Here is a 14,077-nt window from a genome sequence, read left to right on the forward strand (position 1 = left end):
GCGAGAAGGCCCTGTGTACCACCGACAGGCGAAGAGCTGGCAGTAGTGCCCTAAGCTGGCAGATCAACGGCGCCCGCCACTGCCGCCCGGGTGGCACGCTGGCATACAGCGCTGCGTGGGGTAAACAAGGGCCGGATGGCCGCCGGAGCCAGTGAGCCATTAAAGGGGGCGTTCCACATTTGTATAGTGTTTTGAAGTGAAAAAGCGCTCTCGTAGGTCATTTGATGCATTTCACAGCCCTATCCTTGTTAAGGTCCTTAAATCCTCTAGCTCCTGAGCTGCAAGCCGAGGGAGATGCGCAAACGATTTCGTGCTCACTTTTTCAGGGTTACCCAGGCATTCATGACGCCATAATAGCGTCATTCAAATCCCGCCATTCCACTGGCTATGCAGCGTTCAGGGTCAAGAAAAAATATACTTGCCGAGTCGTTCATATCGGGTGTTCATGACCACGTTCCAGATGTATCGGCATCCGTTGGTTCTCAACAAATGCTGTGGAAGTTATGCAAGATGCTAACACGAATTACGTTTTATGTTGCATAATACAAAAAGCAAGGGTGCCACTTAATATGCTTTCAGGGGGCCTGAACCCCCCCCCCCCCTCAATGCTGACTTGAGCCCCCAATGCTTCTCTGAGTCCCCTCAATGTATATAAGCAAAGGATGTATCGGGCCAAATGAATACAGAACAAGTAACTTAACTATTGGCACACTAAGAAGTCGTTACCTAAACACATTAGTACCATAATCATACTGCTTTTGTGCCAGACAGTATTTAGCAAGTTTTTAAACAATGGCAATTGGATTGTGATAAAGAACAAGTGAGTGCGATATGCGGAAGCTTCTATAAGTTCAGGTTGCCCCAGATAACAGTTAATGCATGCTTGCCCTAACCATGACGCGTGCATTTGCCGCATAATCGTGGCTGTGGTGGTTAAACAACGCGATCGGTGGCAGCGATAGTCAGCAGTGATTCCTTGCTAAGATTTACTAGGACGCTTTTTTCTGTGAATTACATCGAAGGCAGCCGACATCAACTCGATGTGATGACATTCCTCCGTAGGGAAACATTTTTGAATATACAAAATATTGAGAATCCAAAAGACATGTTTTTCTCTTTAAATTTCAAATTTAAAACTCAAATTCGAGTATCTAAAAGCTGGTGACATATCAGGTTCTGGAGGCCTTTTCGGTTGAACCCTCCTCTCCCCAGCCTATTTTAGAAAGTGACATCTGTGACAATCAGTTATATGTTTATCCCAGTTATTACAAAAGTACAACGTGTAATCGGATAGCTTAAAATGGCGTTATAACCGAGTAAGTGAATGCAATTATACGTCTTAAACCTACAGATGAATATGCCAGAACAACACGGGAAATGGCCAGAACACGAGTTCATAACAATATTTGGATCAGCAAACACTTCCAGCCTGTGCTGTCTTCTCTCTGAGATTGAAGGACTGCCAGTGAGTGCTGTCATACAAAGGATTCATGACGTCATCAGACTGTGATGTATGGAGGAGTATATTTATTAAATATAGAAATTGTGTTTTCTGGAGCAGTCTTTTCCACTTAAAGGCAGACCAATAGTTATAAGGGAGCTTATTTCATCACATCTCATGCTTGCTTCAATATTTTTAATGTAAACAGTCCATTTAAGGGGCCTCAGCACAGTGAGGCCGTCGCGGTGGCTGGCAGGTTAATAACACCGCGACAGCCAAGCGCTTGAACGGTCGCCGCCGCTGAATCTCGCTGACGGTCCTGACCCCAAAGATTATCACCCCGTGCACTCTGCTTAGGTGACACGCGGCAGCCCCATCGCAGACCGAGAGGCGGCACAGAAGAGAAGTAGAAACACGGGGCTCGATGGGAAGTTTAAGAACCTCGGGCGTGAGGTGGTGATATGGCGTGGATCGGGCGAACCTCGAGCGTAAGGTGGTGATCTGGCGTGGATCGGGCGAACCTCGAGCGTAAGGTGGTGATCTGGCGTGGATCGGGCGAACCTCGAGCGTAAGGTGGTGATCTGGCGTGGATCTGGATCGGGCGAACCTCGAGCGTAAGGTGGTGATATGGCGTGGATCGGGCGAACCTCGAGCGTAAGGTGGTGATCTGGCGTGGATCGGGGGAACCTAATAAATCGTCTATTGGTACAATATTGCACGTGCCTGGCCGTCGCATCGTTTGCACTTTTTCTCTGCGATCTCGAGTTCTTGTCCTAGGCGGAACGTGTTTATCCCTTTACCCCTGCGACCTCGATTGCCGAGCCATGAACCGGTTTCGATGAGCATCAGTTATGTGCGTGTTGCTTGGAAAGGGTGAGACACTGATGCAATCATGTGTTCAAACGCTAACAGCGCTGGGAACGAAACGCACCTCTGTCGGAACTCCATGATGGATGCGTCACTTGCAGGACACACCGATATTCAATCATCAAAATTACGTCACTGGCGGTCTGCAGTGATTTTTCTGTCGTTTTTAGTTCACTAATCGTCTCTTGCCGGACCATTGACGGCTTGATGACTCGAGAACCGACACGTACTCTTACAAAAAGGCGAGTTGCATCGATTTGCTTCAGGAAACACGTCCTCCGAAGAGCACACGTGACGTCGAATCTCCTGCACGACAGCAGTGGACCAGGTTTTGTCGCAGAGGAGCGCAGACGGCCATGTGCTGCACAGCTTAATTAATGTGTATTCAAGCCGAGGCCCCTTGATATCGTATCTAAAGCCCTCCGTCCTCAGACATCTTGACACTGCTGAAGAAGCGTGTATTCAGTGCGCTGTGCTATCAAATCATGCCCTCGACGAATGCCCTGCTGGCACATGGCCAATTTCCATACAGGCCTCGGGAACGGCCCGCCGGCCAAAGGTTGATACCAACATTAATGTTCTGGGGTTAGTTCTGAACGCCTTGATAAGCGTCATGTTTTTACCCGAAAACCGAGTCTAGAAAGAGAGCAGCCGCACTACCTTGAGAGGTGGTCATGACTCAGTTGCGCCACTCCTCCACTGGACAGGCCGGTGTCGCCGGTTGTGCCGCGTTCTCCGCGACACCACTCGTGCCCACAGTGGCGCCGCCTCCGCCTCTCCATGGCCTCCATTAGGCCTAATTGCTGCCGGTGCTGGCATCAGCTGATCGGCGCCCGTAAGCCGCTTTGCCGCCACCAGCCGGGAGTGCGGCCCCGAACCGCCGCGGGGCATACCGCCAGCGCCGCGCGCCACCTGGTGAGCGACATGTAAACTAACCAGGACAGGTCACGGTTTGGCCCCGGTGCTGCCGGGATAGCGTCCCGTTCAAGCTTTCTGAGGTCCCGGAGCAGCCAGACCCCGGTCATATGCACTGAAAGATGAAGTCGCTGACGCTAATCAGCGATCAGCCGGCAGGGTATGACATGGCCTGGAGACGAAGAGAGCCGGGGCCAAAACACGACCTTGCTTGCCAGCTGGGAGCTTAGGTCTGTTTTGTTGTTGTTGATTTTTTGGACGAAACATGCACGTAAAGCATTGGAATGATAAACTAAAATTGGGGCAAGCCGGACCTGGAAATGACATTTTGAATGCACTTAACTGGAAAACGTACATTCTGTCAGCAAATTGGAGGAGACAAAATGACATTGTTGGTATTGTGACGACTGAAAAAGGATTAAATTTGAGGTCTATTCGCGGCGACCCGGACGACAACTATGCCGAAGACGTCACTCATGACGTCATATCCAAAGATTCTGCGCCATTTGGTATCCGCAGCGGCCCGAACGACAAAGATTCTGCGTGACGTTGCGTAGAATAAATAAAATAGTGCAACAGATTCAGTTATAAAGAGGTCAATTTGCGTGCCCAGGACTGACTAGGGAGATGAAAAGGTGCTTTATACATTACAATGAGCATAATTGCAGTTTCCATTCTTAGGAATACCCATAGTGCCTGCCAAATAAAATTTTGTGTCTTCGCATGTGCAGTTTTTGTCACGGCAGCTACGTAAATGTAAACAAAAAACGAGTAAAAGAGCGCCGCGGATAAGTCCGGCGGAGATTTTACGTGACGTCATGCAGAATAAAAAGTGGTCGGTGCGCTGCGAATACGCCGTTGGTGACAATATGGGAAACATGTCGAGCAACCACCCGGTGGCTGCACTCATGGCCAGACGAAGAGTGCAGGCGCAAGCGGAATATTTTTATGTAGTATCTCTACGCTTTGTCTGAGCTAATGAGCAGGAGAGTTGTCGCCCGACCCGATGGCATCTGGGTCTCATCTAGAATAAACCAGATGTGTGTTGAATCAAAGTGGAAACGACTCATATTACGCATTTGATTGAATCGGAGGCGGAATCAAGTGTGCTGACAGAACTCAGCGATGACAGGGGTCAGGTATACTTGAGTAGCGGAATATGCAAAGGGTCGTGGAAGGGCTTTAGCTCCTTTTCACCCTGCCCTTCATCGTTATGTACAACGAGGGAAAAAGCACTGTTTTTGTATTGAGGGTAGAATGATGCGGCTCCCTGCTTCCGCGTGCCCTGGCAAATATATATATATATATATATATATATATATATATATATATAACGGAAACAACTGGTGTTTGTATTCTGAAAGCTTGTGTGGGCGGCGGCCTGAAGACCATTCCAAAATCCAGTGTTGCTGCCATTTTATGAAAACATAAGTGATGCATGGGTTGATGTCCTCAAAGAACGAGGCGGCACGGGTCGAGTGGCTGTCATGCAAAAGCAATGCGTTAGTTGACAATGACTAATCACCGTGCACTTTGAACAAGGTCCTGTCTCAGACAGTATGTACGGTCGATACGTCTCGTAAAATATTGACCATCCGCTTCCTCATTGGCCGCTCGCGCGTCACCCTGACCCAGATACGCCCCGGTGGCACGCTTGCAGTGTGGCATCACTACCCGACGTTACTAGACAAATCGCTTTAGTTGCGATTGCTCGCCAAAGTTGTGTGCACATTGATCGGGCTCGTGCGAATCGCCCGGAGTGATTGCACGCCCCATTACTGACCGTAGCGGCGTGCATCAATATTAAATGTGAGATTTATGGTTTCTGGTTTGACAGGTGGGCTGTTGTTGCTGCTTTCTGAAAGGTCTATTTTGCATGAAGCCTACATAGCTACGGAGATGGCTTTATTGTGACGTTAATCCAGGCTTTCAAAGCTAGCGCACCGGCAGAAGCAGCGTCACGACTGGGACGGCCTCGTCGTTCAGAGCGCAGAGCATGTCCTCAATGTCCTGTTGTTCCCGAGCTGTGGGCGGTATGGTGTGCGATGCGCCAGGCGGAGAAGCATAATCTTGAATACGACCCACTGACCATTGAATGCCCCTTGGGGTGAGTGTTTTGCACTTGTTGGGCACATACCCACCTCCCAGCGGGACGCGGGCCACTCACCGCTCTGAATCAAACCACTGGCCTCTGATGCACGTCGTTGAGCGCAGACCGGGGGTCACGCTAACGCTAAATAGCGAGGCGCAGTAGTCCTTTCCCGAAACGCGGCTCAACACGTCGGGTGCAAAACTCTCACGTGACGTTAGGCACTTGTATAAAATCTGAAACTTTCGATAACGCGCCATTGTTTTTTATGCATCAGCAAATTCAGACAGACGTATAAGAGACATTCCATATTTGTCAAACACCCAGCAGCATGAGTTTGTCGGTCTTTAAAATGCTTTTAAGAGTTACGCCCCCTCGCGCATGCAAACATACAGGAAGCCACACCTGGGCGCAAAGTAGCAACGGACACAAAATCGAGCATCCGGCTCCCGAGTACAAAATCGAGCATCCGGCTCCCGAGTACAAAATCGAGCATCCGGCTCCCGAGTACAAAATCGAGCATCCGGCTCCCGAGTACAAAATCGAGCATCCGGCTCCCGAGTACAAAATCGAGCATCCGGCCCCCGAGTGAAAAATCGAGCATCCGGCCCCCGAGTGCAAAATCAAGCATCCGGCTCCCGAGTACAAAATCGAGCATCCGGCCCCCGAGTACACAATCGAGCATCCGGCTCCCGAGTACAAAATCGAGCATCCGGCCCCCGAGTACAAAATCGAGCATCCGGCCCCTCGAGTGCAAAATCGACCATCCGGCCCCCGAGTACAAAATCGAGCATCCGGTCCCCGAGTGCAAAATCGAGCATCCGGCCCCCGAGTGCAAAATCGAGCATCCGGCCCCCGAGTGCAAAAGCTCCCCGCCACGTCGAGTCTGGTGCAGTCTAGAGAAGTTCATGGGCAATGGCTTCTTCAATGCCGGCTTGGATTGTTTACATCTTCTGCTTTGCACCAGATGGCAGCTGAGTCCTGCAATTTCCGCAACGCTAAAGCGCTGGAGAGCTCCCTCCCTCCTTTGTTGTCACCTTGAGGTCTCACCCCACTGCACTGTTTTAGTCACCAAGCACCTGAGATATTGAAGCTCTCATTCGCTTTGGCTACGCTACTTCATTCCGTGCGAGACTGTTTCGCAGCGGCCTTTTATTCTCGCAGTAACCATGGTAACAAAGCTGGCCGTGACTTCAGCTTCTTACAACGCAATCCACCTGCCGCAGCCTGCATGCTGATTTCTCTCCATTCTGTTAATTTTATTACCATTTCCGTTAATTTATGTAGCCATTGAAACCTGCTCGTGACGTGGCAGCGCATTCATTCTTGGAGGTATTTACGACGCGTACCTAATGTAATTCGCAATGCAGCATGGCCAGAAATTTAGCGCCATTGCGCAGGCTGTGCAATGCGCCAGAAGCCTGGACAAGGAAGAAATGCAAATCACCAGTCTGAAACTGTGACCCGGAACTCAGGGACACAAGGCCCTACAAGCCATCGCCACGCTGACCCCCTATCCTCTCGCAAAGGCAGTGCTTAAAACAAATTGCTTACGCGCGAGTAAAATTCGTGCGTTCATTCTTTCGCCGCTACGGCATGTACCCAGTTAACCCCTTAAGTGATGGGAATGCAGCTACATTCTAACTTACCAATAAAGTTCGGACCCCGTCGTTCCCGTGGGCCAGCGCGAGCTCCGGAGCGGCGGCCGCTGACCCGGCGCCGGCGCGCCCGCAGGCAGCCAGGACGAGTTCTCGTCGATGCTGAGCCGGCGGATGTACCCGTCGGCGCTGGCCGTGCAGCCGCCGGCCGGCCAGTGCGCTGCCAAGATCTGCAGCGTCTGCGGCGACCAGGCCAAGAGCCTCCACTTCGGCGGCATGGCCTGCGACTCCTGCAAGGCCTTCTTCCGGCGCAGCGTGCAGAACGAGGCGTACAAGCACTTCCGATGCTCGTACGACGAGCACTGCCCCATCACCATCAGCTCGAGGAAGACCTGCCAGTTCTGCAGGTGGGTGATACGGCGTGCCAGCTGGTCGGTGACGCAGCGTGACAGCTGTGTCGGGGTGGCATGAGCCCCGGATCGGTACCAGGTCTGGCGGGTGACGCGGCGTGACAGCTGTGTCTGGGTGGCATGAGCCCAGGACCGGTGCCGGGTCTGGCGGGTGACGCGGCGTGACAGCTGTGTCGGGGTGGCATGAGCGGCCAGGACCGTACTGCCGGGTCTGGAGCGGGTGACGCGGCCGTTGAACAAGCGGGTCTGGGTTGGCATGAGCCCAGGACCGGTGCCGGGTCTGGCGGGTGACGCGGCGTGACAGCTGTGTCGGGGTGGCATGAGCCCAGGACCGGTGCCGGGTCTGGCGGGTGACGCGGCGTGACAGCTGTGTCGGGGTGGCATGAGCCCAGGACCGGTGCCGGGTCTGGCGGGTGACGGTGACGGTAACCGGTTCGCAATGGGACTAGCTTTTGGCTAGTGGACGGAACTCACTGCCTTATGAGTGGACGCGGCTACCCGCCAGGAATGGTTGTGGTATCCATGGTGTCACCGGGACAGAGAAAACAAATGCCTTATGTGTGAATGCGGCTACCCGCCAGGAATGGTTGTGACATCCATGGTATCACCGGGACATAGAAAACAAATTATCAAGCTTCACGTGCGAGACCTGTGCGGGAACAACAATGGTGCCTCGACATGCACGTGTTAGGCTAATTTACAGCAACCGCAGGGACTTGGTCACCTTTGGAAGTGTGTCGGAACTCCCCAGTTGCATTATACATGTAGACGGCTGAGGCGGAGGTTCATTGGACGCGACCCGTGAGGCGACTAGAGAAGGCGAGACGGCGAACAAGCCTGCTCCCGTATGGTGGTGACTGCTCAAGTAGTCGCACCTTTACCAAGGCAGCATGGCAAGGAAGAGCAGGGTGTCGTATGTCGACTGTCGTCATTGTGACGTCACATTAGAGCATCGATCCATGAAACCCAGTAAGAAATATATGTAATATTTAGTACTTGTGGAACAGAAAACAAAATAAATGTGTCCGCCATTGGAATAGTATGAGCAAGCTGGTCTTCAATGGCCCGCTCATTAAAAGATAACTTGCGAAAACATTTAACGTATGAAATCTGCATCAAACGAGGCAAAACCACTGTAACCCAAACTCAAACGAAATACCTTTGTACCAAATTTTTCGAAAATGCATTGTTAGCCCGCCACAATCTTCCGCAGTTCCAAGATACCACCCGCAATCGCTGGCAAAGGACGCCGCAATCTTCCGCAGCCCAAAGATGCCACCCGCAATCGCTGGCAACGGACGCTGCAATCTTCCGCAGCTAAAAGATGCCACCTGCAATCGCTGGCAACGGACGCTGCAATGCTTGCCCAGGTGTATACACTGTTTCCCGACCAGGCCGACAGGACCTGTCAGTCGGAAAGGGCTCACAGCGCTTGGACCTGTCAGTCGGAGAGGGCTCGCAGCGGGCGGACCTGTCAGTCGGAAAGGGCTCACAGCGCTTATGGTTTATAAGTCTTTTCATGCCAGCATCGCTAGACACGGGTATAAATTGGTACCAAATCTGAAATGCACAAAAAGTGGGGTAAAAAGGAACGCAACACACGGAATGTCGTCAGACTTGTCATCCTTGCCGGTAGATGTTACTGCGAAATCGCTTTTGTTCTGTCATGATGTGCTTATCTTATGTCTTCGTCAATCCTAAAGGTTCACAATAAATGTCTTACGAATCTCTAGGCACGGTCTTAAATCACTCGCGCCATTTGTGGAAACGTCAGGGCAGTACAAACCGCGGTCGTAAACATACCAGCCCCATATACGTGACTGGCCGCACCGGCCCGGCCCGCTGGAGCTTCAAACTTTCCGCTTAGTTGACGTTAGAGTCTGCCAGGCCCGCGGCCTCGCTCGCAATAAGAGCCTGACATCATCGGAAATCGTATGCATCGCACTTGACTCGGTGCCGTTATCACCACCTCCTCGCTCGCTGATAACACGGGTCATTAGCCCACCAATACAGCTGCCACTCCGCCTCCAGCTAAAGTTTGGGCTGCGTCGTCGGCGTCAGATGACAATCGTCTCTTTACCGCGGCGGGAAATGGCGACCGGCGCTGCTGAAGTGCCTGCATCGCCTTAATCATGTACCCAACTTGACAGAGTGAGCGCCTTTGAACGATTACGCTCGCTATCAGTTGCTGATTAACACCATTTAACGCTTTATGACAGTCATAAAAGGACAACCTCATTCACTAAAACACCATTTGTCTGCAGTTCAAGATTTAGCTCTATGCTGTCTATATACGTTACGAAGTCATAAACCTGCGGCACACATTACCATGGTTGGCGCTTCTGCCCCACTGTGCGGAAGGACCTCAGCTAGCACAACACAGACTCGACCCTCGTGTACGTACCCTGGCCGCATCCCCATCATACCCAGCGACGTGTGAATCGATCCGTTGGCCGACAGACTGGCACACAGTATATGTCGAATCTCGTACAAGTCTCCATGCGTTGCATCACTGTGAGGCATCGGTCAGAGACACCACCACAGCCTTTGTCCATCAAGGTTGGTTGGCTGCCGAGTAGTTCCCTGTCCCTCTATGCTCTGAACTAATCGCTAACAAACGAGCTGTCCATCCTGCAGTGAAGCTCATTACGCACGACTCTGCAACATTCTCTTTCACTCAAGCGTCTGTAGCGGGGCGTAACTTGGCTTAGGTGAGACGGGCCTTTTCTTCGAAGGGGACGGGTTTTAGAAACCTTGCGTTTGAAATGCGTTCATATAGATTCCTTGTATTTACGACTTCTTCACTCAGCTCTTTTTGCGCTTGTCTTTAGTTTCTTTACCGTAATAACTGGCTAGCTATCAAATATCATATGGATGATGAAGTAAAAAAAATATAACTGCAGTACATCAGAAATGTAAATGCCTTAGTTGGTACTACGTGGAGCTGCGTTCACGAATCTCCCGCTCGGGGAGTGCTCTTGCGAAGTTCTCCACGCTGGCCAACAAGCTGCGGGCAGCGGCCCACAACCACACGTCACCCGCGAAACGGGGTCCACCTACCCGCTGGCGCTGATGGTAGTCAGGCGAGTCACCTGACTGAGGGGGGCGGTGAATCACCTGACGGACGGGGGAGTCACCTGACGGAGGGGTGGCGAGTCACCTGACGGAGGGGGTGGTGAATCACCTGACGGACGGGGGGAGTCACCTGACAGAGGGGGTGGTGAATCACCTGACGGAGGGGGTGGTGAATCACCTGACGGACGGGGGAGTCACCTGACGGAGGGGGTGGTGAATCACCTGACGGACGGGGGGAGTCACCTGACAGAGGGGGTGGTGAATCACCTGACGGAGGGGGTGGTGAATCACCTGACGGACGGGGGAGTCACCTGACGGAGGGGGTGGTGAATCACCTGACGGACGGGGGGAGTCACCTGACGGAGGGGTGGCGAGTCACCTGGCGAAGGGGAGGGTTGAGACAGGACGGCACGTCGCACATGCCTTGCAAATATCCTGAAAACCGAGCCTGCGGAGAGAAGAGGATAAATTTTGATGATATCTTCAACCTGCCAACTTAACGGCATGGTATCATTGACCGCCTTAGGCCCACCAGAGATGTTGTGACAAATGACACAGCCCCTGGTTTCTTACCTCGTAAGTTCTAAGCGCTCACCATGGTCATGGCCATGTGTCCTCTTAAATAGTCCTGTAACACGTTGGATTTGAGCATGGTTCCCATGACGGGAAAACCATTGCACTGCGTGTTGAACAATGAATGCTGTCGGGTCGCCCTGTAGTGAAGCCGGAAACTCTCTACGCTGCCGGAGGTGTTGGTGGTTAAGCTGCCTGCCTGGGGAAACCAGGGGCACATAATTGGATTCCCTGTGGTGTCCACCCTTCTTGCCAGGGTGAGAGGCAGGCGACACCGTAAAACCTCACGAACTAATGGAGTATGTCATGTGTCGTAAAGCCCCCAGCAATCCCCCCCCCCCGCCCGAAAACTGCCTGGCTAGGCAGCAGGTCAGCTATGACTTTCCCTCAGACAAGCTGGGCATGCGACGTGATAACTGCAATACTTTCCCCAAGTGATCGATCGTCCCGACCGAATGCTGCAAGCAGCTCACGGCATTAGCAGCAGCTGCTTCTATCAGCCGCTGTCCGTGCTGCTGTGCAGAAACAGTCGCTTTGTTCCGGTGCACAGCTCCCGGGGCTGAGGTCACCGCAGCGTTGCACGCCCTTTGACACAGTTGCACGTGCGAGATATGTACACGGAATCACGCCATCGCAACCACATGTTACAGTCCTACGGGGGCTTAGACAGGCTTGTTTATGAAAACGGACGTTGCAGGCGATTTAAGCAATAAACTCTTCCAAAACGCTGTGGTCAACTTGCGAGTGGTCAAGCCGTGTTTATTTGTCGAACCCTGGTGTTGGACTTATGATGACAGGGCGAACTCGACGCCGGTAAACACCCGCACCAGTCGCACCCGGTCGGCGGCACTGAGCTCTGCCAGCGGTCCACCCCTCACATTTCATTAGTTCCCCAAAGTTGTGGCCTTAACATGGGTAATCGAACAAAAATGAAATGGCAAAAAGTCAAACAGTATGAAAGTCAAATGGCAAAAGGGAGCAAATCCAAAAAGTCGAAAGGACCAAAGTCAAACGGCAAAAAGGCACAGATCCAAAAAGTCGAAAGGACAAAAGTCAAACGGCAGAAAGCAAATTGGCAAAATGGCAAATTGGCAAAATGGCAAATTGGCAAAATGGCAAATTAACACGTTTTTTTCTTCAACGACCTTCACCCTGCTATCATTTCTCTTTTGTGGTGTTTGCGTCTCAGTCCTTCCCGCCTTCTCTCCTTCTCTCCCAATCTTCCACCTTTGCCTCTGGAATGACGCCCGTGCTGAGCGGGTCCGCGGCGGAGTGACGCCCCTTGCTGAGCAGGTCCACTGCAGAGTGACATCCCGTGCTGAGCGGGTCCACTGCAGAGTGACATCCCGTGCTGAGCGGGTCCACTGCAGAGTGACATCCCGTGCTGAGCGGGTCCACTGCAGAGTGACATCCCGTGCTGAGCGGGTCCGCGGCGGAGTGACATCCCGTGCTGAGCGGGTCCACTGCAGAGTGACATCCCGTGCTGAGCGGGTCCCGCGGCGGAGTGACGCCCCTTGCTGAGCAGGTCCACTGCAGAGTGACATCCCGCGCTGAGCGGGTCCGCGGCGGAGTGACGCCCCTTGCTGAGCAGGTCCACTGCAGAGTGACATCCCGTGCTGAGCGGGTCCGCGGCGGAGTGACGCCCCGTGCTGAGCAGGTCCACTGCAGAGTGACATCCCGTGCTGAGCGGGTCCGCGGCACGCCATGCGGTAGGTCATGGTCTCGTGCTCGCCGTCCATGGAGTGCCGAGTCACCCTGACAGCGTGACCACCACACACTGCAGGGGTGCCCCTCCCCCGTCAATCGGTTGAACGCCCGTCCCGCCTCCTGCTCGTGTCTGGCGGCGCTGAATGAAATTCGGGTTGAAGGTGAGGTAGCGTGGTATTGAGGTGGACCCTACCGTAGTGGCAAATCATAGTGATGACTTGGCAACGAGGACCTTGTGGCCAGGGGTGCTTGGAACTGGGGGCGGAGCATGGGCGCGCCCAGCTTGCGATGTCTCATCATGAGCGTCATGTTGACGCAGACATCAAGTTTCACAAGCAGGTACGAGTTTAGTAGGGGTCTCAACCGGAGATCCCCTTCGGATAAGACACATTCGAGCTGGTCTTCTGGAGGAGGAGGAGGAGGACAGGACATGGTTCGAGGGTGCTAGTCCCAGGGTGGATCTTGAGTCAGCTTTAAAGTTGTGATCGCTGAAGCAGGTCCGTGTACCGGTTCCATGCACCAGCTCCCTGAATCCCTCCCAGGACCCAGCCCCCAAGTCCAGCTCGCTGGACACAACATATCTAAGCCAGCTCCCCATATTAGCTCCATAGACCAGCTTCCTTAGTCGTCATTCTGGACCAGCTTACTAAACCAATCGGTGAGATTAACTGTCAGGACCAGCTCGCTGGGTCACTCGTCTGGACCAGTCCTCGGCGGCGGCCCGGCTGCTGGTCAGCGCCTGCTGTGTCCACGCCGGTGCGGTCTCCGGGCCGGGCCAGGCCGCGCGGCGCTGGTGCCGGCGGCCCGTCGCCAGTACACGCGGGCGGCAGACCTACTGTCAGCACGGCCGGCGGACGCCGACTCCCGCCCCCAAGGCCCGCCAGTCAGCACGTCGGCCATGGGCCTCGGCTGGCGATGCCGGCCCGGGCTGTGTCGGTGCCGGTGTTATGACGCAGCCTCCGGTGCTGTGGCGCAGTCTCCGATGTTGTTTCACGTACGTGTGACGCGCGTGACGCATGAGTGTTTCGTGTGTTGAAGTGCCTCAGGGCGAAGAGTTGAATACGGCCGGCTCGCGTGCATGCGGACGTGTGGACGGGGTGCGGAGATACCAGCCCGCGATGCTTGGCTGGTCGGCGTATGCCTGGGCTGATGGGTGATGGGTCTTTTTCCTGTCTAGTTTGTTGAATCAACGGACATGAAGCCAAGCAAAATCAGCGCTCAAAATAACAAATCGGTATAGTAATGGGAGTTGTATGGCAAATCCCTTGCACCGCTAACAACACCACTAATACGCCAGTGTTTTACGATGCTCCCTCACTTTTCGCTTGCACTTTTGTATTGCATATGCTTCTGTAAAGGTATTGTGGTATCACAGATCAATGGGGCGGAAATATCTTGGATG

The 14,077-nt window shown here is 53.2% G+C and overlaps 1 protein-coding gene across 1 annotated transcript in view; it reads left to right on the forward strand.

Moving 5' to 3' along the window:
* LOC119095966 (vitamin D3 receptor) overlaps positions 1-14,077 on the forward strand; it is a 142,024-nt gene that overhangs the window by 24,652 nt on the left and 103,295 nt on the right. The window contains exon 2 of the mRNA XM_037218828.1: positions 7,047-7,317. Coding sequence (XP_037074723.1) covers positions 7,047-7,317 — 271 coding nt within the window. The remainder of the gene's footprint in view (positions 1-7,046; positions 7,318-14,077) is intronic.

The sequence above is a fragment of the Pollicipes pollicipes genome, unplaced genomic scaffold (genome assembly GCF_011947565.3).
Source record: "Pollicipes pollicipes isolate AB1234 unplaced genomic scaffold, Ppol_2.1 Scaffold_4219;HRSCAF=4965_pilon_pilon_pilon, whole genome shotgun sequence".
NCBI lineage: Eukaryota > Metazoa > Arthropoda > Thecostraca > Pollicipedomorpha > Pollicipedidae > Pollicipes > Pollicipes pollicipes.